This window comes from Brachyhypopomus gauderio, chromosome 18, assembly GCF_052324685.1.
Source record: "Brachyhypopomus gauderio isolate BG-103 chromosome 18, BGAUD_0.2, whole genome shotgun sequence".
Classification (NCBI taxonomy): Eukaryota; Metazoa; Chordata; class Actinopteri; order Gymnotiformes; family Hypopomidae; genus Brachyhypopomus; species Brachyhypopomus gauderio.
The window spans coordinates 423905-447765 of record NC_135228.1 but is presented as its reverse complement, the minus strand read 5'-3'; the positions used below and the strand labels follow the sequence as shown (position 1 = coordinate 447765).

The window sequence follows — 23861 nt, the reverse complement described above, 5'->3', positions numbered from 1 at the left end:
CACACCACCCCCCTTCCCCCAAATCAAATCTCACTCCTAGTGATTTTGAAAAGTTGGCAACCTTGCTTATAATGAATAAAATATGTGTAAATTAAAAGGTTTGAAGTGTGCTTGTATAATTAGGGGGCACTGGAGTAGAGAGCCAAATAAAGTCTACTTTTGGGGGAAAAAGATCCCCCCCATCACAATGCTGGCTACGGGCCTGGTGTGTGTGTCTTTTGTGTTGCTAAGCACTTTTGCGCTGATTTGAAATAAACGTTGTGTATCTAAAAAGCCACGTCTCCATATCGGCACTCTTCCCACTGCCCCTCTTTACGGTGTGAAGTTGAATTATTTTTCTTATTATTATTTGCAAATGTACAACATGTTGGGAGTAAAAATAGCAGTCTTGTATTAAAATGAATTAAAAAGTGTATGGAAAAAAAATCATGACGAGTTACATGAGTCACGCAGCTATATTATATTTTCATAAAGACACCAAAATACAAAAATGATTTTATTGATTTATACATTACTAAATTATGTAAATTAAAATTTAGAAATATATAAACTCAAGTATAAATGTAAATTTATAAAGAAAATGAAACTTTGGCAAACAATACCTATTGAGGTTTTGTTGGTTGGCACAAGCAGACAGTACAAATAGCAGCCTAATCAATTATTAAGTCTTTAAAGCAAAAGCAATAAAAATAAACGTTCAAAGATTCTATTTTTTGATCATTCACTACTTTTCCATTGCAGGACGCAGTGTACGTAGTCCATTAACAGAGCTAGTGAAGAGTGGGAAGTTGGGTTTTCATGACCTCTGCCATGACCCATACTTTGGGAATATGTTGTGTTATGAAATATAATGACTGATGTAAACCTGGTCAGGTCAACGCTAGTAACATGCTTTGCCTTTGACCTCTGACCTCTGATGAGGACTACCAGGGTGAATGGGACACTACAACGCTACAACACTGGCATGGATTAGGGAGCCGATGTCATGCTATCATGGGATGTCACACATGCTCATTTAAAACATGTTTGACAAAACAAATAAAAGCTTCAATGATAGGGCATAAACACTTGAAACTTGTAGCGAGTGCTCTGCTCTGGTCTTCTGCCCACAAAGTCTCTGGTCTAACAACCTTGAAAATATGATTTAGAAAACACAATCATTAGGCTCAAGATTTCTTGATAAAGAATCAGCTACACATTGTCTGTGCTACACCTAACAAAACTGGTCTGTTTAGTCTGTGTGAACACATTGAACAGATCTTACATTTCATGATTTTTATTAATTATTATTATAAATCTGAGAACGTCACTTCACACTACAAATTTACTTTAAGGTCATTGTACTGTCGTGTTTATGATGCTCCAACCATAGTGTGATGAGAGAGGACGTAGGTAGAATGCTGAGTCGAGAGTGTATTTTTAGAATGAGAGTGTAGTTTTAGAATGTTAAAATGACATCAGACATTGACATCAGAGTCAGGGGCAGACCGTGACAAATAGGAGTTGATACTGGTAATAATGACAGGAATGGAGATAGATAAACACTCTATGAAATGATCCACTCTCTGGTTACAGCTAAATTTCAATTACATTATTTATTTATTATTTCTGTATTGCTTGGTTTACCACCAGGGGTCACTAAAGTCTCTCCTTCTACTGTACCTTGTTTGATCTTTTTCGGTTTTATTTTAACCTCAGCATATGTGACGTCACTGGACCCAGCACCAGTATCTGTAGTAACAGAACAAATCCAAAGCAAACACATTCATAACCATCTCACTGACCTTTAGCTTCCTAACAAATCAGTAAACATCTACCATACACAGTAGATTCCCAGAATGTTTGCTTTTAGAGAATATTCAGCATGTGATTCATTCTCTCCTTCTGATGTTCATTCTGTTATATAGTGTTCCAGTGTGTGCTAGAACCTGTTACTCCTCCTGACAAAAGCTGGGAGTAAATGACGTGCGAGTCCAGGACTGGAACAGTTCTGTCTAATATGGAAATATGATACAAAAAGAGAAATGTGGGTGTAAATGAGACATGTGGGTTTAGATAACTAAACTAAACCTCAGTGTGAGGGTAATGTGTGAACTAAACCCCAGTGTTAGAGTGATGTGTGAACTAAACCCCAGTGTGAGGATGATGAGAGAACTAAACCCCAGTGTGAGGATGATGTGTGAACTAAACCCCAGTGTGAGAGTGATGAACTAAACCCCAGTGTGAAAGTGATGAACTAAACCCCAGTGTGAGGGTGATGTGTGAACTAAACCCCAGTGTGAGGGTGATGTGTGAACTAAACCCCAGTGTGAGGGTGATGTGTGAACTAAACCCCAGTGTGAGGGTGATGTGTGAACTAAACCTCAGTGTGAGGGTGATGTAGATGTACCTTCATTCCTGATTTTGTTGTGTATCATGACCTGAGCATAAGTGACATCACTGGGGTTGTCTGCAGCTTCATCTGGTACAGAGTACAGTGTGTTAATCACTACAAGAGACTTCTGGACTTTACTGTATAGCTGCACTCTATAACTAAGTCTTTCTACAGTCAGTGGGAAATGAAACAGCATCACCTGTGTCAGCACGGTCATAAGTGTGAGCAGAATCTAGGGTTATAAGAAAAGATATCTTTATAAAAACCAAACTGATACAATATTTAGTATAAAAGTGAATCAAGATGAGAAAAATGATTTAAATCAGCTTATTAGTGAGGATGAAGCGTTAAGTTAATTATTAATGAGGAAAGTTATCAGTGTCTGATTGTCTGAGCAGTGTGAAGTGGCATGGACCCTGTCTCCTCTCTACGATGGCCGAGAAAACCCATAGCACTGAAAAAGAAAAACATGCTGCAAATACACGACAAACACCATACCCCTCACCTCTTGATTCTCTCTGGGTCTGATCCAATATCTGGCTGGTGTCTGATTTTCAACAGAGCAACACAAACATTCCACACATGGGCAACATGGAAATAAAGGAAAATTGTTAAATATTGTAAATATGTTCCATGTATTATGCAAACGTATAATATTTAAATTGATATTATGCATAAATTAACTGTGGCTTATATCAGACCTTTCCTGGTTTTGTAACACCACAGCAGGACCAGTAAGATGAGGAGCAGAACTAAACTCAGACCCACAGATAAACCAACCAGGACATGAGGTGGGGGATCACCAGCTGAACTCATGGGAACAGGAAATATACATTTAGAAAAAAATATATAAGTACCTTTCTAGTCTGATTATCAGCCCTGTTCGATGTTTAAACATTCATGTGATAAAAATATTCATGTGATACATCATGTGAATCCTGTGTCCACCTTGTTTCGGTCAGAAACACTGTGGTGGTTCACAGACTTTAAACAACATATATTTATTCATTAGATATTTGTGTGCATTCCTTCAACAAGCAAACTGGCCTTAAAACGATATTTAGAATTATACATTAATGCATTTCACTTTATTAATCGAATTCAAACCTGTGTAAATATATTCAAGATTATGAAAGGATGTTTGCTCAAACGTTTGTACTAGTTTGTATAATCATTTGTTTGGTGTAATTCTATGTAGTTACACAGAATTGTAGTTTGACCTTATGCCATTATAGGATTATTAAGCTTTCTTTTATGGTTAATAATCAATGCACTTAGATTCCCTATGAATACAGTATGTTTATCTTTTTTACAGATTCATGCCACAAGGTGGCAGTGTCTCCTCACGTTCCTGGGGTTTTATTGACTTGTCTGAATTCAGTTGAAGGCAGCAGAATGTTCTACTCTGCTGTGTAATGCTCCTTTATAAAACATATAGAGAGCCTTTATAAATGTAAAGCAATGTTTACATGTAAAGTAACTACATGCCTGGAGTGACCATATGTAACTAATGTGTGTGAATTTCTCTGTTTTCCTTGTATTCTGTTTATGATCATTTAAAGTATTTGTCAGATGTCCTTGTCCAGAGTGACTTGCAGAAGTGATTTGGTGCTTTGTCATCACTATCAAATGCAGGTCTTCATGAGTATAGATGTGTGTTAAGAATATGTTTAAAGTGAAAAAGAGGTTGGTGTTTTGTGAAGAGGTGAGGCTACGTGGAGACTCAATGCACTGTGATGTTATGGATTACTGGATTACTGCTCCATCCAGACTCAGAAGTAGAAAATGTTTAGAGTATTCCCCAAAACAACAAGTTTTTGGTAAATTGGTTTAATAATAAATAATTGGTTTCTCACCTCTGACTAAGACCCAGCCATGTGGTGACTCTCCTCTCTCTGGGTGTTTACAGTGGTAGAGACCCTCATCTGACTTTGAGACAGTGTGGATGGTCATCTCTCCTGCAGTCTGGTTCTGGATGAGGAATCCATCTTTATAGAAATCAGCTCTGAGGTCTGATGTGTCAGTGGGGCGAAGTAAACAGTATAGAGTCAGAGGATCTCCCTCAGTTACATGATGGACAGGACTATCCAGGATCACATTACCACCTAGAACAGAGAAAAATTTACTCATCATTTATAGTGAGACGAACAGCAACACAAATACTTACACTGACTCATGATTATGATCATTCATCAAAGTGGCATGAGGTAATCACTTTTGTGATGTTGAGGAGGAGGAAGACACAGAGGAGAGTCATTGTAAGAGATGTTTTTTTGACAAAGAACACAAAATTAAACCAAAACTTGAGGTACATCACTCAGCAGAACATAGACAAACACACAATAAACACAAGATAAACATGCAATAAACACATGATAAGCACACAAAAATGTGTGGTAAGTTAAAAGCGGTTGGCACAGGAAAAACAATAACATGGGGTCAAACATGAACACAAGACAGGATCTTAAATACACACACTAACAAGGACACAAAAACAGACAGGTGCAATGCTTCTGAAGATAGAGAGTAATCAGGGGGCAAAGACTGGTGTCTAGAAGTATTACTGCTGTTATACAACAGTTTAATAGTTTTAGAAACTATTAGTTCATATGTATTTCTGTTTCCCATTTCTGTAAGTAAGTGCACTACATAGAGACTCACTGTGTACTGTAATGTTGACAGGATTACTGCTCCCTCCAGATTCAGACTCACACCAGTACACTCCAGTGTGGGATGGGTAGAGGGAGCTGATGGTGCATGTAGATCCTGTAACTGATCCCCAGCCAAATGAACACCCTGACACACTCCCACTTTGTATGTATTGTCTCCATCCAGTAGAGTTATTCTGTCCCTCACAGGTCATAATAAGAGAGTCACCACTAAAGTGTTGAGTTCTGTTGGGACTGATGATCAGAGAGACTGGAGGAGACTCACCTTACAAACAGAAAACACAAATCAGATATATTATTTTCTTATTGTAGCAGTAGTGTAGTGAATACATTTAACATGGAAAGATAACATCCAATTTTACACCATCTTTGATTCAATAATACAATTTTAGTGAGACCTATTTAAGATGTTTAACTTATATTTGTCTTAAATTTCCCATTTTCAAATTTAAGCAGCACCTTCATTTTATTCTGCATTGTAAATCAAATCAAATTTATTTGTATAGCGCTTTTCACAGCACATGTTGTCTCAAAGCAGCTTTACAGGATTTACAAGGTTAACAATACTATGGGTCCAAATCCCTAATGAGCAAGCCAAAGGTGACAGTGGCAAGAAAAGATTAATAAATATATAATAAATTGCTCCTAGGTTGAATTTAGTTTGTTCTGACTTTTCACATACACATTACAGTCCGCCCCATATTACTGTTGTATTTCCTCACCAGTGATCCATAGTGGCTGTGGGTTACTGTACTGTGTCTGATTGGCTGGTTCTCCTCTCTCTGCTCTGCACACATAAACTCCTGTGTGATGAAGAGCAGCAGGACTGAGAGTGTAGGAGCCTCCAGCTCCTCTGCTGCTGTCTGAGAGGAGATCTACACTATACATCATATAGCCTTTAGTGTCTTTTATTGGAGTTAAGTCATCTCTATAGGGAACAGCTCTGTACCAGCTGAATGTCCATCCTGTAGAGGAGTCTCTGACCTCACAGCTTAGAGTCACCGAGACTCCTTCAGTCAGCCAGCTCTGTGGAGACACACTCAGTACTGCCTGGAGTCTCTCTGTAAAACAGAAAATACACAATCAAAATGCTGAGTCTGTAAATTCACTCATACACAATTGAACAACACATTAACCTGACCTTCATTAATGAGTAAAGTGATGGATATCACAAAGCTCTGGGAGTCACTTCTCTTGCTTATATATAACTTTATATCAATCTTTGTGTGGCTGTGTTCACAAAAGACAAATAATAATGGGTCTTTTGCAGAATAGTATTAATAATACACACAGTATTAATATTAATACACCAAAGAGGTGCTAAATCACCCCCTGGTAGGTTTCAGCCTACTTCAGGCTTTGTGTGTCAAAACATTGTAATTACAGTGTCCCCCTAAATACCGTCACCCCTGGTAGGCTGACTTGACTGCAAAAACACTGTGCAAATTTATCATATTTCATTGAAATTGAATTATTTCAGGAAATAATTATTTTGTCAGATCTATTTATTTCTTTGTAAATATTGCTTTTATAACCTGTTTTACTGTAACATTAAAGGGTTTAAAGATGCAAAGCAAAAAGGGAAAGGGAAAGTACTCGCGATAACTAGGAATCAAATAAAGGAAGCAGGAAGAAATTAAATGCGAGAGAAAGACTAACAAAAATGATAATCAGCAAAAATGAAACGGGATCTCAAAGATTAAACAGGAAAACAGACTATAAACAAAAGAGGAACAGCTGGAGCTAATGAGGAAACGAACACTGTGAAAAGACTCGGAAGTAGGTGGGCATCCATAGCAAGGAAGTGTAACATTTACCACAGGTGTTAGTATTTGTTGAGGACACTGCACGTCTTCAAAATATGTGGCGTTTCGTAATGATCATAAGTGTGTAAATCCATCCTCATCTGAACATTATTTACACAACACTTCGTGGAGACAACTATCTTCTCCTCTAATTCAGGTGTTTGTTTGACCCTCCACAGGTGTGATAAAATTTCATTATCCATGCATGAAAACATCTATATTATTTAAATTCGCACAGACAACAAAAAGCTTGAGTAGTAGACAAGTAGTAAACAAGTAGAAGTCACCTTCAGCTGGCCAAACTCGAAGAAGTGAACTCAGTACTAAAAAATAAGGGAAAAAAGTACATAACAACATGTAATGAACAATTTATTTTTGTAAAAAACACACACCAGACAAGCTGAAAATAGAAGTAAAACGCGTAGCAATAAGGCATAAGACCATCATGCAGGTATGTGTAGGCATAGATACAGTAATTCAGCTCATACACAAAAAGAGACTAGGCTATCAGGAGATAAGCAGTGCCCCTCTTTTATGGTCATTGGGAGGGGCCTGCTGCAGTGTGTAATGTTCATTTAATTAGTTATGTAAATTATTTAGATGTATGTAATTTTCCATGTTTAATGAAACACCAGCTTGTCTTGGCACTGTAAAAGCTCATGCAAACAATCAACATTAAATTATTAATACAAACAAATAACACTGATAATAGATCAAATGACATGTTACAGATAGTGAAGGTCTATAATAGTCTATAATTACTATATATAAGTAATTGTATTTACTATAATTAGACACATGCTTGTACATAATCTAACAAAAAGGAGCATAGGAGGGTCATACTGACAGAGTTGTATAATCCAGGTTCAGAAAGTAAAAGTCCTAACCAGGAATTTGCTCAGGCTTCCTGGATTGTGTTGATTCCACTAATTGTACCTGGATTGCACTAATTAGAAAATCTAGCAAGCTTGAGCAAAATCCTGGTGAAGACTTTTACTTTCTGAATCTGGATTATACAACTCTGCATACTGAACCAGTCAATGAATCAAGAGACCAGTGGTCTACTAGTGTGGAGAGACCAGTGGTCTACCATTGTGGAGAGATCAGTGGTCTACAAGTGTGGAGAGACCAGTGGTCTACCATTGTGGAGAGATCAGTGGTCTACAAGTGTGGAGAGACTAGTGGTCTACCAGTGTGGAGAGACCAGTGGTCTTAATGACATTACTGAGGAAAAACAAGAGTGTGTGAGTGTTATAGGAGCTCCAACACACAGGCTGATACATGATCATATTGCTCCAGTAAAGGAGGGAAACAGTGTTGCAGGTGCATTTTCCTCCAGTGGGTGATCAGTTGTTGTGTGTTGCCAGTTCACATACAAAACAAGCAGAACAGGGCTGAAGTGTGTGTGGCATTTTCCAAGAAACTAGCAGAGCTTATGCAGTGGGGAACCGTCAGGGCCCTCTACGCCCTCTCAGAGGGCCTTAGATATTCTTAAAACATAAATATATATAGTATAATTTATCGGTGAATCGGCACACATGTCTGCGATTCGACTGCACCGGTTGATTCAACGTGCATCGGGTTTAATTTGCGGGCGAATTTACGGTGCATCTCCTCTAGCCTTTTTGCATCGGCAAATACCATGGTTAAATTGAGTGTTTTGTTTTCCAGTATCTATTCCTTATTCTAACGTATTTTCAGAGGCAACATACTTTTTATTTTTATTGATTTCTTTTTTTTGCGAGGCAACATAAATGCACCATCGTGTCCTCAGGTACTGACGCAAACACGCAGACGTACACAACAAAGATGGAGGGAAACGAGAACATTAGCAACAACAAATATATTTAATGCACCAAAAAAGACACACAAATCAAACGTGTGGCAAAATTTCGTTTTTTTTAAGCGAGGTGGTCAACTTGACAAGACGCACGCAATCTGCAAACAATGCCGTGGGGCTAAATACGTTAGTAGCACAACGAACCTGGCAACACACTTGAAAAGACGGCACGGTGTGGACGTCTCTGCGGCCGCTACCCCCTCGTAAGTCTAGCAGACAGTAGTGTTGCAGATCATAATTTTCACTATGTTAATACAGTACTTTTAAAAACTGTTCATCTTATGTTTTAAACGTTTTGTATAAATATAGATGGAGAAAATAACTGAATAATTCACTTGAATAAATTAATGCTCTGTCTGAATATACTGAATTATGCATTTTTTAATATTATGTATTAGTTTGAATTGAAACTAATTAATTGAAAGCAACCAGGGGTGAGTTTCCCGAAACGTTCCTAGCGCTAAGTACTTCTTAACCTCAGACGTTTCGTACGAGGTTACGAAGCGCTACGAACGTTTCGGGAAACCCACCCCAGATGCATACGTCCCTTAAATTGTTAGAGAGTAAAGTAGAATTGTGCTATTGAGTTAAGAAAACTGATGGGTTAGGCCAGGGATGTCAAAGTCAAATACACCAAGGGCCGAAAAAACAAATTTGCTACAAGCCGAGGGCCGGACTGGTTCAATGATTATTAAAACATATTAAAATGATTGCACATAGCCTATTGAACCAAGACCTAACACAGTGTATATTATTTAATGCTTAAATGAATAAAGCAATATTTTCTTATGGATCTGTCAGTAATTTCAAGTGAAAATATTTTTCAACAAGCAAACATGAATAAAGTAATAAAGGTTTGAAAAGTGCTAGAATTTAGGCTAAAGTACTTGAAAATGCTTGAAATTGTAACTACTTCGTTTCACAACGAATAACTATCTGACTGAACAGTTATCTTTTATTACATTAACAAATACGAGCCTCTTGTAATTCCAGGACGAAACATGAGAGAACGTGAAGACGTTAATTTATGGGCGTTTTGAAAATAAACAACCATTAAATAATGTGAATAAAAAGCGAATTATTTCGAATCATTTCGAATATATGTATAAATATTTAACTTAATTAAGTTTAACGTGCTGGGAAATATTGAAATGGACCTTGAAAGTGACGTACAAGTGCTTGAATTACACCTTGTAAAGGTGTATGTACCCTGCAAACATGACTTTGTTCATTGCGCTGAGGCGCGGCGCGCGCAAAGTACAAAATTCGAGAGATGCACGACCAGCGGGCGGCTGTGGCCTGCGGGCCGGTTCTAACAGTAATTAAATATCATCCAGGGGGCCATAGATAATCAATTCACAGGCCAGATCTGGCCCGCGGGCCTTGACTTTGACATATGTGGGTTAGGCCAATACATCCTCAAACCTCAACTAACTGTAACGAATGATCATTTATCAAACCGAATCCTCATATAATAAGTCATATCGTTATCAAATCATTTTGAATCGCATCATATTGTGAACAGGAGTGATTTGTATCGCATCGTATCGACAAGGGGTTTCAGAGTATCGTAGTTATATTGTTTCGGTGACAGTGTATCGAGATGTGTATCGAATCTACCTTAGTGGTGAAGATATACATCCTTAATATATATATATATATATATATATATATATATATATATATATATATATATATATATATATCCTTTATTAGGGGTGGGCATAGATTAATTTTTTTAATCTAGATTAATCTCACTGAAGTCTTGAATGGCTCATTCAGAATATGCGTGCTATCCAAGTTTTGACTAAAAGATAGGGATAGGGTGAATGAGAGGGTTTCTAACCATGCTTATGGGCCGGCAGCTAGTGGCAATCCACTGAGCGAGGAGATTGGTCAACTTGTCTGATAGAGCTGCGCTGACCTTGCCTCGGTTGCACTCAGAGTAGTTTGGTGGCGACTCTTCCCCTGGGCTACATCAGAGCTTGACCCAGCGCAAGCAGCAAACAGATGCTTTGCGTTTAAATGGTACTTCAGACTGGTAGAACTCCTACAAAAAAAGTAAAAAAGTTGGTCTAATTTACACTGGTTTAGTTGGTCTAATTTAAGCTCTGCAAATTGCAAATTTTAAGTTCTGCAGACAACTACAGAATTCAGTCAAATTAAAGAAAATAAGTTGAGCCAACAAAATGTTATATAATAACCAAATACACCTAGTGAGTCCAACAAAATGTTTTATGTTGTTCCAGCTTGTAACGTATTGACCAGACAGAGAGGGATCCAACTGCGGAAGTACTCCGCTTTTATTCAAATGAGTTACGTTTACAAGAAACAGCACGAGTATCACTAGCGCTAGGCGCAGTAATAACAGCAGCGTTTTCGTGGGATGGTCAGGACGGTCCAGGGTCATAACGGGGGGGCAGAATCTGGGAGGTACAGGAGGGCTAGGCAGGAGGCGAGGTCTGGAGAGAAAGCAAGGGTCAAAGCACAGGAGATCGAACAGGCAATGGAAACGCTTGGTATGCTGCATGGGAACGGCAATACTTTGCGACGAGGAAGTGGTGGGAAGGTGTATATATGTGACTGAAAAGGGGGCGTGGTAATTAGTAGCAGGTGTAGCTGGGAGGGACATATCAGACGGCATTCCTTACACAGCTACAATTGTTTAGTTCAGGTAATTATTCATTAGTATCCAAGTTGCCTGAACTACACATTTTATGCTTTATAAAGTAAATTCAAAATATACAGAATATAATTGTATATTGTAATTGTAAATTTTATTTGCATGTCAAAAAGTAAACATAAAATATTACCAAACAGGTATATGAGAGCTCCTTTATAAATGTAATAAAAATTGAAACGTCGTCAAGTCAGGAGGACAAGAATGAGCCATGACACCAACGTTAGCTCAATGCTATTTTATTAGCAATATCCTAACGGCAAAAACACACTGGTTCTAAGGGAGGGGGACACTAACACGCATACGACACACATCCAGGGAAACGGGAGCTGACCGCGGAGCTGTATGTGGTTGGAAAAAGTATCTAAAAAAGTGCTTAATTAGAAATCGATTGGGCTTCAGCAAATGCTCAATTACTACGCAGATCTAGCTAGCTAGGTAGCTAACGTTAGTCTGCATGCTAACATTTTGCCGACGTAGGTAGTTAAATTCCAAATGGACAGTTAACGCGTAACGGTTAATCAGTATTAACACTAAACATTACTAAACTCATAGCAAAGTTAAACACTGAAAAACAACTTGTTGGCTTAGCTCTAGTTTTGATAACTATACGTTTGGAAAATATGTTGAAATACGACCTAGTTCAAAATTCAAACTCAACAAACACCACCAAGTTAGTTGTGTTAGCTTAGTAAAGATCCACATTAACTTCACTCAGTGAATGTTTGAAGTCCTCTAGAAAAATGATGAAACGCTGGGTCTTCATTTTAGTTTTGGTGCAGAAGGTGCCAAGAAAATCTTCTCTCGAGCATGCACATTAGTTTCACCACTACCACTATTGTGACGCTGGGCGGCGACAGACGGACGAGACACAGAATCCGTATTTCGTCTTGACAGACGTCACTTTAATTAACATATATATCGCGCAATAGCGCACGGAGAACAGGTATACACACACAACGTGTAGACTGTAGACAACGACGAGCACAGGACACTGCGCGAGCGCACATTAAATAGACAAACCACATTAACCCCATGTGATTACGAGACGATTCACAGGTGAGACGGATTATCACATGACATAACCATAACCACGGAATATCCACAGACGCAGACGATGCACGTAGACTACGTAAACACACGCCCAAAGGGGAGGGGCCGGGGTCCTCAACGTGACAGACGCCCCCTCCAAGGGCACTACCCGTCCCGGGGTGCCAACAGGACCGAGTGCCCCGAACCCACGACGATGGGCGGATCCGACGCGCTCAGTCCTGCGTCTGGGAGGTGACTGCCCTTGGCGAAGCGTCCGTCACGAATCGCCTAGCACACCCTCCCTGGGAAGACGGGGGAAAAGACGTTAAACACATTAAACGGCACGTTCACAAACACACACACAGGCACGTTCACACACAGTGGCACAAGAGGGAAAAACGGGTTTGGTACACACAGGGGAAGACTGACAAACACGGGAACACACACACACGACATGGGCGCCAGGCTGCGCGCCAGCAGGAGAGTGATGAGGGACGAGAGGTCGGGAGCTACGGGTGCAGTAGGCGCTGCGGGTGGCGGTGCTCCTCCTGCAGTCCCTCCACCGGACGCAGCGCGGCTGGCGGACGTGCCCGGCGCAGCGCGGCGGGCGGACTCTCCCCCCAGCTGGTCGTAGGGGATGTCCCTCTCGCCTCGCGACCGCTCTCCGGAGTCGGCTGTGGGCTCTTCCACCTCCATGTCTTCCGCCTCGCTGCCCCGGCTCCAACTCATGGGCTGCTCCGGACTGCCACCCCGAGAGCAGTCCATGTTCTCTCCTCCGGAACGACCGGAGGGTGCACTCCACCCTCCTTTTACCGTCCCAACCGAACACTCAGAGGGGGGTGGACTGACCTCCTCCTCGGAGTACAGGTCGCTGTCCGTGCACTCTGAGATGTCCGAGTGCACGGACCGCGGACGTTCCTCCTCCTCCTCCTCGCCGTAATCGGCGGGGTCTGCCGAGTGCTCCGACGGAGGGTAGTCTCCGATGTCGACCTCTTCCCCCTCCCCTTTGACGGAAGAGGAACCAACGGGCGGAGGGAGGTAGTCCTCTTCCTCGGACTCCTCCTCCTCCTCCTCTGACCCGTAGTCGCCTCCGGAAGCGTCTTCCAGCGACAAGGGGTGGCCCTCTTCGTCTCCACAGTAGTCCACGGTGGAGGTATCGTCCAGAGACGGGGGGTAGTCCTCCTCCTCTCCACCATAGTCCACCGTGGATGCGTCATTCATCGAGGGGGGGTAGTCACCCTCCTCCTCCTGCTCCTCCTCGGAGTCCTCCTCTCCGAACTCGCTCTCTGGGGTGGACTCGGTAGCACCCATGACGAACGAGCCCACCCTCAGAGGCGAGAGAGCGTGGGCTGGAGGAGCGTGTCTCTCCCTCCAGATTCTTACCGCGCCCTGCCGGAAGACCTCTGCCAGATCCGGGTCTCTCTCCTCGACCTTCTGGGCTGAGGTCAGCTGGAGGGCGCATACAGGGTCTGACATCAGCTGTTCCCGAGTCGGCGAGGTTATGCGGCGCGGGGGCGAGGAGGAAGAGCGGTGGTGCCTTTTGCTGGGACGCAACGCCTTCTTAGGCCGGGTGGCGTATCCTGGCATGTTCGGGTGTCTCTGGTCGGCTCGTCGTTCTGTGACGCTGGGCGGCGACAGACGGACGAGACACAGAATCCGTATTTCGTCTTGACAGACGTCACTTTAATTAACATATATATCGCGCAATAGCGCACGGAGAACAGGTATACACACACAACGTGTAGACTGTAGACAACGACGAGCACAGGACACTGCGCGAGCGCACATTAAATAGACAAACCACATTAACCCCATGTGATTACGAGACGATTCACAGGTGAGACGGATTATCACATGACATAACCATAACCACGGAATATCCACAGACGATGCACGTAGACTACGTAAACACACGCCCAAAGGGGAGGGGCCGGGGTCCTCAACGTGACAACTATTGCTCGCCCAACACAGTTTTTTACTTTGGACTTGACATGTTGACTGAGAACCATAATGCTCATTCACTGAACACAAAATATTAAGTTGAATGGTAAAAATGCAGCAGCTGATGGCACAACTCGTTTTTTGTTTTTGGAGTAACTATTTTTATGTTTCATGCTTTGCCCACATAAATTTTTATATTCACAGAACATAAGCAAACAAAGATTTTTTACAGTGTACAATAAACTAATTCCGCGTTGCATAAGGTGCAAACAACTGTGGTCTTGTCGACGTCTCCATTAGGAAGATTCTTAAAAATGAATTTTCCATGAAGCAAACCTGGCAGCTTCGTGGCTGCATCCATGTAAGCACACGTGCGATTTGTTGTGGTAGTCTTTGTAATTCACAGGTTTGAAAACTCGTTCTCGCCCACTACTGTGCAATTTGGTTAGGAATACACCCGAGCTAAACTATCAACGTGAAAGTCATAATAGTTTGCTTACCTATTTTGACTCAGGTCCCAACATAACTTTAAGAATAGATTAATGGCGATATTTTTATATCAATCGATAAGAGTATCACATTATCGAACGCCGTTAACGCCAATAATGCCGATAACACAGATAACGGCCCACCACTAATATATATACAGTACACTAAAAAAAACAGATATTTAACAGATATTTACTGTAAATAAATACAGTATGTTTCTGTCATTTTCATAATAAGAGAATATACCTATAAAATACAGGAAAATGACTTTTTTAAAGAAAACTCCTTCAAATATACAGTCAAAGTCTGTAAATTTAAATTACAAGAATTTCTTGTTTTATAACAAGATATATAACAGGATTTTTTAAGGGTCTTGAGTTTTAATTTAGTAGTTATCAGTGTAAAAATGCAGTTTTCAGTGTAAAAACACAGAACAATGCCTTTTGTAACTTCACAGTAATTTTCCATTTTCAAACAGTAAATTCATGGCATATTAAAATTCCATGTTATCAAAGAAATTATATTTAACCATTATATTTAACCAAAAACAGCAGCCTAACATCTACATTTGACCAAAGCTGGAATTAAAGTGAATTAAGATTTGAAGTAAAATTTTATGTTAAATTTCCCATTTCCAATTCTCTAAATATACATTAATAACTCTGCTACCAAACCAGCTGTAAATTGAATCACATACACTAAGTACTGAACAACAGCCTTTTATTTGAAATGACATTTAAAGCAACAAGTTTAGAACGCAATACTGCTCCACTCTGCTCAAGCAAGTGAATAATATAAAATATTTGGTCCCTCTGGTCCCTCAATCCTCAATCCCAGGCAATCAAGGGCTTTTCGTCAGAAGGCGCAAAGATATAAGGCATTAGGAGGTTTTTTTCAGAAAGGCCCATAAGATAACCTGTTAAAACTTTGCAATATATAGCAATAAGTTTGCGGAGGGGGCCAGAGAGAGAGAGAGAGGGAGAGACAGAGAGAGAGAGAGAGGAGAGATCGACCCATCCATACATTCATCTATCAGGAAACAGATCAGCAAACAGTTCTGTGTGGTGATTGGACAGAATCGTGGGTGCTGGTCTGTTCAGCCAATGAATGCCGAGAATCACTAGTTTGAATTTGAGCGTCAGGTGCCTGGAGACGTTACGTTCAGTTATTCACGGAATCGCAGGTAAAGACGAGCCTGACTGAAGCACCGAAGCACCAGTTCATCCAAGTGTCTGTGTTCAATATCAACTGAAGGTATGTCTTAGTTTTTTTTTTTTTTTCAAAAGTCGCTGCTTTGCCGGGAGTGTTTAATTATTTTATTATGAGTAGCATTCTGACAACAAGTTGTTGTCTGACACGTTGTTTTATAGTAGTTTTGGTTTCAAACGTGTTTTAGCCAGTTTATTTTAATCTGTTCATGGCGTTTTTTATTCACATTATTTAATGGTTGTTTATTTTCAAAACGCCCAATCTTAACGTCTTCACGTTCTCTCATGTTTCGTCCTGGAATTACAAGAGGCTTGTATTTGTTAACGTAATACAGGAGAACTGTTCAGGCAGACAGTTGTGAAACGAAGTAGTTTCAATTTCAAGCATTTTCAAGTACTTTAGCCTAAATTCCAGCACTTTTCAAACCTGAAACACAAAGCAACATTAAAATTGGTCAGGTAAATGTTACTTCCCGTTTTTGAGGGGTGTTTCTTTATAACTACCACATATCATTATGGACAACACTGCAAAGATTGTGACGCGAGGTGTGCGGAGTCGCGCTACGGTCAGTCTCGAAAGTATAAACATAGTTAAAATGAGCACAGCCAGGCCAAGTGTTTAATCAACTTAAAAAAAGACATTAAAAGTATTTATTTAAAGTTGTACAGACAAACAGCATTTTACAGAGTATACCTAACTTTTAGAAAAAACTGCAAGCTTTTGTGCTTTTATGTTGCTTCTGTGATGCTGAGCTCTAGCTATAAAAAGTTTGTGCTATTACCAGAAAAGAGAGCTTTTGTTTGCTTTTATTTTTTAACCTTATTTTTCTATTATTTACTTATGTTTTATTATTATTTATTATTACTAAATGTTGAGAGAACACAGCCTTGCACAAAATGTTTGCACTATTATTACTTGTACACGTGTTATCTAATTTTAGATTTCATCTATTGTTGAATAAACCTGCAAAATATTTGGAATTATTCTGAATTCATTACACAGTAAAAAACAAAACAAATCAACATGCTGCTGTTCAGAGAGACATTACATTTCTGTATTTGAATCTTAATTTATTGTGTTTCACATCGATATCAGGATATCCAACAATGTTAAAGTGTTGAAATGTAAATTAATTAGACCGGCAGCCTCCTTAAAAATAACGCAAACCAGTATCCTTTGCCAGTGTGGTAGTGTTTTTTCCATGTACGGAATGAGGGAATATAAAAATAAGTCAGATATTTCCCTTTTGTTCATAGCTTGCTTTGACAAGCTCTAAAAGCAGACAGCACTCAGTGGAGTTCTTTCTGACCCTATCGGTACTTGTCCATCCTCAAAGCAAAGTTGGCATCTGTGGTGCTCTTTCTTGGCATGACACCCTGCTGCTCACAAATAGTTCCCTCTTGTCTAAGTCTAGTTTCTACAACTTTCTCCCAGATCTTCAATGTGTGGCTCATTACAACTCTGTACATCACCCTTGTTCTTAAAAATGGGTACAAGCACACCTCTCCTCCATACCATTGAATAGTTGAGTCAAAGACCTCACTGCTATCTCTCCTAGAGATTTCCGTACCTCCACTGGTATGCCATCAGGTCCATCTGCCTTCCCTTCTTCATCCCCTCCAAAACTTTCCAAACTCTACTCTTTGTTTCATTTCATTCTCTTCATTCATTAGCTCCTCAAAGTACTCATTCCATCTTCTCATCACACTCTCCTCACTTGTTAAAACATTACCATTCCTATCCTTAACAAGTCTAACCCAGCGCCTTTAACAGCTCCTCTATTAACTCTTTACCACATTCCTTCCTTCTTCAGTTTCCACCATGTGGTCTTCTCTGGTTTGACGTTTTTTTTTACATCATTCTACACACCATCATACGATGCTGTTTGGCCACGCTCTCTTCTGTCACAATCTTATAGTCTCCAATCTCCAGGGCCGGCCCTTCCATTAGGCGATATAGGCAAATGCTAGGGGCGCCGGCTGTCCAGGGGGGCGCTCGCGTGCATGCAGTTTTTTTTTTTTTTTTAAACAAATGAACAATTAATAAATGTGACAACAAGCAAAGTCCACATAATCATAATTTCATTGTTTAATAATATTAGTCAAATTAATAATTCTTATAATAACAACACACGACACCTATCACCCGCGCGCCAACCCGCCCTCCGCCGCGCGCTCTGCGCACCTCGTTACTGTTTCTCTGTACACCGCAGAGTGAGTGACATCTCCCAGTAAAGACCTGTAAAAACAGGTAATATAATGGTAATATGTGGTGAATTAACACTATACCATTGGCGAATCGTCAGGGACTTCAACGCCTTCTCTGAAGGTTAATTGATCTTAAAAAGGATGCTTTATCTATTATATGTAATATATGTTAATAACGCTTCACCAATAATTTGTGTTTTTCCTATAAATTGGCTTTCAAATACACTTTTCGTACTTGTGCTTTAAAAAACCTCAGTGGTGAAATAAAAAATCAACCAATCAGAATATTTCACACCGTTATTTCTAGGTAAAAGAGAGAAAGGCCATTTTACATTGAGAGCTTTTATTATAGATTGGCAGTTTTATCAACCAATCATATTATCGAATTAAAATCGTGGGGGCGTGCTCCAATGGTCTCCTTTTTATTTGAAACAAATCCAAAATGTTGCCAATCTGTAGCTGTTGTGTTTTTCTTTGAAACCAGCTCGCTTGACTCACAACACTCAATCGTCATTGTATTCGTCACTAAGATCTGTATGATCTTAGTGAAAAGAGTCATCATACTGCCCAATCCTAGTAGGTGCTATGATTAGCTTTGCTTAAAATAAATATATACTGTTCATTACGAATGCACTTTTGAAATAATAATGTTGCAGTAGGCAAATTGCCCTGATTTGCACTGGTGGTAGTTATGTTTTTTAATTTTTATTTTTTATTTATTATTAATATTTAAAAGTTGTTCTCTGCACTACGTTATGTAAAATAGTTTTAAAATATTTTTTGTGCAACACCTTAATTGCTTGTTATATGGTAATATTTAAGTCATTTGCTTTTTATTTGTTTCTTTAATAGTGACACAATCAACACAATGATTGATGATGCAGGGGGCACCAACCAAAATCTCGCCTAGGGCACCACATTGGTCAGGGCCAGCTCTGCCAATCTCTGTCGTGTTTTGTCTTCTACACAGAATGTAGTCTACTTGTGTACTCCTCCCTCCACTCTCATAGGTCACCCTATGTTCCTTTTTGGAAATAAGTGTTGACTACAGCCATTTCCATCCTCTTGGCAGATTCCACCACTATCTGTCCTTCCTGGTTCCTTTCCTTGACACCAAACCTACCCATTGCTTCCTCATCATCTGTTTCCTTCACCATGTCCATATAGGTCTGTTACAATCACCACTCTCTCCTCACTGGGAATACTTTCACTTCATCTAGATCCTTCCAAAACTTCTCTTTTTCCTCTTCCTCACATCCAACCTGTGGAGCATAACCACTGGCAACATGTCAGACCTTCTACTTATATCTTCAGACACATCACCCTATCTACACTTGTTTCACCTCTACTATGTTCTTTGCTAACTCCTCTTTCAAGACTAATATGTGCACACAAATCAAGGCACCAGCATGAGTAATACTATTTCACTACTTAACTTGATAAACAGCTATGTTTTCTGGTTATGTATACAAACATTTGTATGACTTTTAAATGGTCCCATGATGAGCTTATGTGCAGTCACTTTTGAAGGTTGTTCCACTTTAAGCAATCACAAACTCCAATAAAAGCCTGGTCAGAAATGGATGGGTTTACTTTAGAAACTGAATAATGGGGCAAGAACTCTACAGCTGCAAGCCCTGTAAAAATGTAGGTACGAGTCAAAACCATACACAGCTGCCAAAATCAGGCCCAATTCTGACCAACATGCCTCGTATCTTCCTGGATGTCAAACAAAACTGTCTGATATTTGGGGTTATTGTGATTTCAGAATTGTTTTACATTTTACGTTACAATGTTATGCATTCTAAATTGATTAAAAAGTGCACACGATGTCCCAGAATTACTATATAGCCTACAGGTTGCAGGTTAAAACAGAAACATTTGATTTTCTTTTTTCACAGATGCGGCAGTGGGTACTGGTTTAATGATGCTGTAACGATCTGCGCGAGGCAGAACAATGAGGTGGACACAAACGCTGAGGAGAGCGAGATTTATTCTAAGGAATTCCAAAGACGTGGTCAAGGTAACAGGCGCGGGTCAAAACGGGCAGGCAATCCGGACATGAATTACAAACACAACTAGGAGGACTCACGGACCAGGCAGGAACACACGGAGATCATGGGGAAAACAATGAGACATGAAACGGAAAACTACGAACGTTAGAGATCACAAGGAACATGAATGCACAAAACAACCGACAACCAGACATGGGAAATACAAGGACTATAAATACACAGGACTAGACTAGGACCAGGTGACAACACTGATGACAAGGGCGTGGAAGACAATGGGAAACCATAGAAACAGACAAGCTGGGCGGGACTAACGGGCAAGGAACTACAGACACGAGGAACAGGGAAACTGGAGTGACAGCTAGGAGAGGGGGCGTAGCCCTACGTGACAGATGCCTAACAAGATCATTGAGAGAAACTGCCATAATGTTCAAAACCTGGAGTTATGGAATTTTCTTCCTTCTGGATGTGTCCTAATACGACATCTTTTTTGATAAAGTTAATGATAAACTGTTATGTAGTGACAGCTAACAGTGGGTGAACTGGGACTGAACACAAGTGCACAGTGATAATGAAGTGATGTTGTTCTATGAGATATTTGATGTGATCGTTTCATATAGCTAGGCGCAATTCTTAAAATAATTTCACCACCCTTACCATCTTACTGTTACTGTTGAAAATGCCTTAAACAACTGTGTGTAAGCCCTTTTATGATCTGTAACGATTATTGAAGTATTAGATTCTGTGATTGGCCCTTGTGCTTTGTATTAGCCAATTAAAAGTTCTCGTTGTAGAAGCATATTCAGTGTAGCTAAATTTTTCAAGTTGTTGATTTTCTACTGGGTGTGTAAATGAAACATTTTTCCCAAGCAATCCTAATCTGAATCTTTTAATTGGCACGTGCTGCTACAGTCCATACTACACAATAAACTGAGAATGATATAAGATAACTAGTGCTGTTAGTTCACATTATTGTTTATATTTTAGAATCCCATTTAATATAAATCTTTTCAACTTCGAGAACATTGTAAAAATCCATAGTAACCATCTTTTTGTGTTTTTTGTATTTTTTAGTCAGTTCAGTTGTCATGATTGTTGAAGTTCAACTGTCAAAATAAAGAGATTGAAAGTATGTATTATGGCTGAGCTTTTATTATTGCTTTTATTGTTTTGGTTAATGTTTTTACATTGTTTTAAATGTTGTTTGTTAATTTATGTAAGTACACCATTCTATTATCTGCTGAAATAAAAGGTAACTGTAAAATGTTCATGTAAGCTGGAATTTAAAGACCAAAATAACCACAAAAATATTTGTTTACAGAAATGTATTGTAATATTGGTAGTTTTAACAGAAACTTAAGATGTTAATACATCCCAAGCACCGTAAATTAATAGGAAATAGTAGCATATTTATTGGACCATTGGATGTTAAATTAAACACATAACTTTTGAAACTACTTTTATATAGGGTTAAAAATATATAATTTTACATTATTTTTGTGTATTTAAAAAGCAGAATCCAATTATTTTAATGTTGAAATCTCATTGATAAACAGTACATTGTAAGAGTTTGTGCGTTGATCAACCAACATTTAACAGTTATCCACTGTAAGTTTATAGGATATGAACATATATTCACAGATTACCTCTGTACTTTGACAAGTTCATTTGTAGATTGTTTAAATAATACCATGAAGTAACCTAATTATGCTGTTATTTTAACATTCTAGCTGTGTTTTCTTACAATGAAAATTTGTAATTTTACTCAAATTTGGCTGTGAAATTACAAAGAATAAATACAGGGAAAATCTGTAATTTTACAGTAATTCATTGTTGAATTATGTGTGGTATTTTACTGTAATTTTACGGTAACTGTTTGGCAACTTTTGCTGCCGGACATGTTACCGTTTTTTTACGACTTTTTTTTTTACAGTGTGTGTTTATATATATATATATATATATATATATATATATATATATATATATATATATATATATATATATATATATACACATATATATATATATATATATATATATATATATATATATATATACACTGTAAAAATATATATAATATAAAAATATATAAAAATATAAATATTACCGTTTTTACAGTGTATATATTTATATATATATATATATATATATATATATATATATACACACACACTGTAAAAATATATATAGTATAAAAGTATATAATATATATATATATATATATATATATATATATATATATATATATATATATATATATATATATATACACTGTAAAAAAAAAAGTCGTAAAAAAACGGTAACATGTCCGGCAGCAAAAGTTGCCAAACAGTTACCGTACATAAGGAGAAAGAGAACATTTACTCACGGAGCATCTCAAGGACTAGACTGAGCTCCATACTGTCCAAGTAATGACTGTCTGACTGATCAACTGTCTGTGTTCAATTCTCAATACTTCCTGTATTCTTGTAGTTAAAGAGGAAGGAGCTACCAGCTCAGAGACAGGACCTGGCTACTCTGCCAGTTAACTTGCATAGCTCAAAAAGCAGGTGCAAAACTACAATATTTCCTAACAAAGGTGGAGGTTTGGCCAATGACTGAGACCATGATCACCCTACCACCCCCCCCCCCCCCCCCCCCAAATATATAGTCCTTGATCTCCATACCAAACTCTACCAACAATGTTTCGTGTAGAATTTGATACCAGCAACATAACATTTTGATCTCAGAAATAAAAACATCTGAAACAGAATGTGAATGTGCTTCCATGATTTACATTTACATTTATGGCATTTAGCAGATGCTCTTATCCAGAGCGACTTACAAAAGTGCATCTTCTCTGACTGAACAAAACACAATAATATATTTAATATATTTTAATGTATAAAATATATTTCACCCAGTGGGAACATGAAACATTGAAACAGCTCCCATTGAAATTACAATATGCCTGATTTAAAAGCACATGCAGTTAATAGTTTACTGTAACTCTGCAAAGAGTTAATCTCTCATAGAATTTTATAGCTTGTCAGTACTGCACATTGCTGAAAATATATTTTTGTTGGCATTGAATTATGTATTGTGTATTACAATGTGAGATACCTAAATCGGTACATAAAACAGTTCAATAAATTACATTTTTGTTTTGTGTTTTGTTTTCTGTGCTGAAGTGTATCTGTATCCTTTCACTGCTGTAAAATTATAGAAAACACAATAACTGCCAGTGTTGCTATGAGTAACAACTCAAAGCTCATCATCGACAACAAACAGCACTAATCACCACTGACAGCTCAGCAGAGGGATGTGATTATAGCAGGACCAGTGGAGCAGGAAGAGGTGCTTCTGACAACAAAACAGCTGGAACACGCAACTCTGACAGCAGAAACCCGTAATAGAGAGAGAAGAAACAAAATAAAACAAGTCTGAAATGAAGTGGAGAGCAAAACGTAGAGAGAACTGGTGCAAGGTCTACCTCAGTAACATGAAAGACAGACTAGCACATTTTGCATTAGACTTCCTGTGTTATCACAGTTCTAGCACATCTTTGAGAGAGAGAGAGAGAGAGAGAGAGCATTCGAAAAGCAAAGATGTAGAGAGACAGAG

At 38.9% G+C, this 23861-nt stretch overlaps 1 protein-coding gene and 1 long non-coding RNA gene across 2 annotated transcripts; both read right to left on the bottom strand.

Moving 5' to 3' along the window:
* Positions 1-616: 616 nt before the first annotated feature.
* LOC143481337 (uncharacterized) lies at positions 617-5399 on the bottom strand. Its single transcript, XM_076979317.1, has 9 exons — positions 5036-5399; positions 4231-4479; positions 3076-3180; positions 2880-2921; positions 2574-2606; positions 2390-2461; positions 1929-1994; positions 1663-1731; positions 617-1130 (listed from the first exon to the last, which is right to left on the bottom strand). The coding sequence occupies exons 1-9, from the start codon at positions 5235-5237 to the stop codon at positions 1123-1125; spliced, it is 846 nt and encodes a 281-aa protein (XP_076835432.1). The 5' UTR covers positions 5238-5399; the 3' UTR covers positions 617-1122.
* Positions 5400-5786: 387 nt separating this feature from the next.
* Positions 5787-22652, bottom strand: LOC143481340 (uncharacterized). The gene is made up of 3 exons (XR_013122013.1): positions 22627-22652; positions 7136-7171; positions 5787-6104 (listed from the first exon to the last, which is right to left on the bottom strand). It is a non-coding gene; the product is annotated as an uncharacterized LOC143481340 (long non-coding RNA).
* Positions 22653-23861: the final 1209 nt, after the last annotated feature.

Bases quoted from the DNA above. Each gene is read 5' to 3' on its own strand.
- LOC143481337 (XM_076979317.1), bottom strand. From the start codon at position 5,237: ATGACCTGTGAGGGACAGAATAACTCTACTGGATGGAGACAATACATA. The intron at 2,607-2,879 runs GTGAGGGGTATG...TTATAACCCTAG, and splicing joins GACCCAGAGAGAATCAAGAG to ATTCTGCTCACACTTATGAC. The intron at 2,462-2,573 runs GTGATGCTGTTT...ACTCTGTACCAG, and splicing joins TTATGACCGTGCTGACACAG to ATGAAGCTGCAGACAACCCC.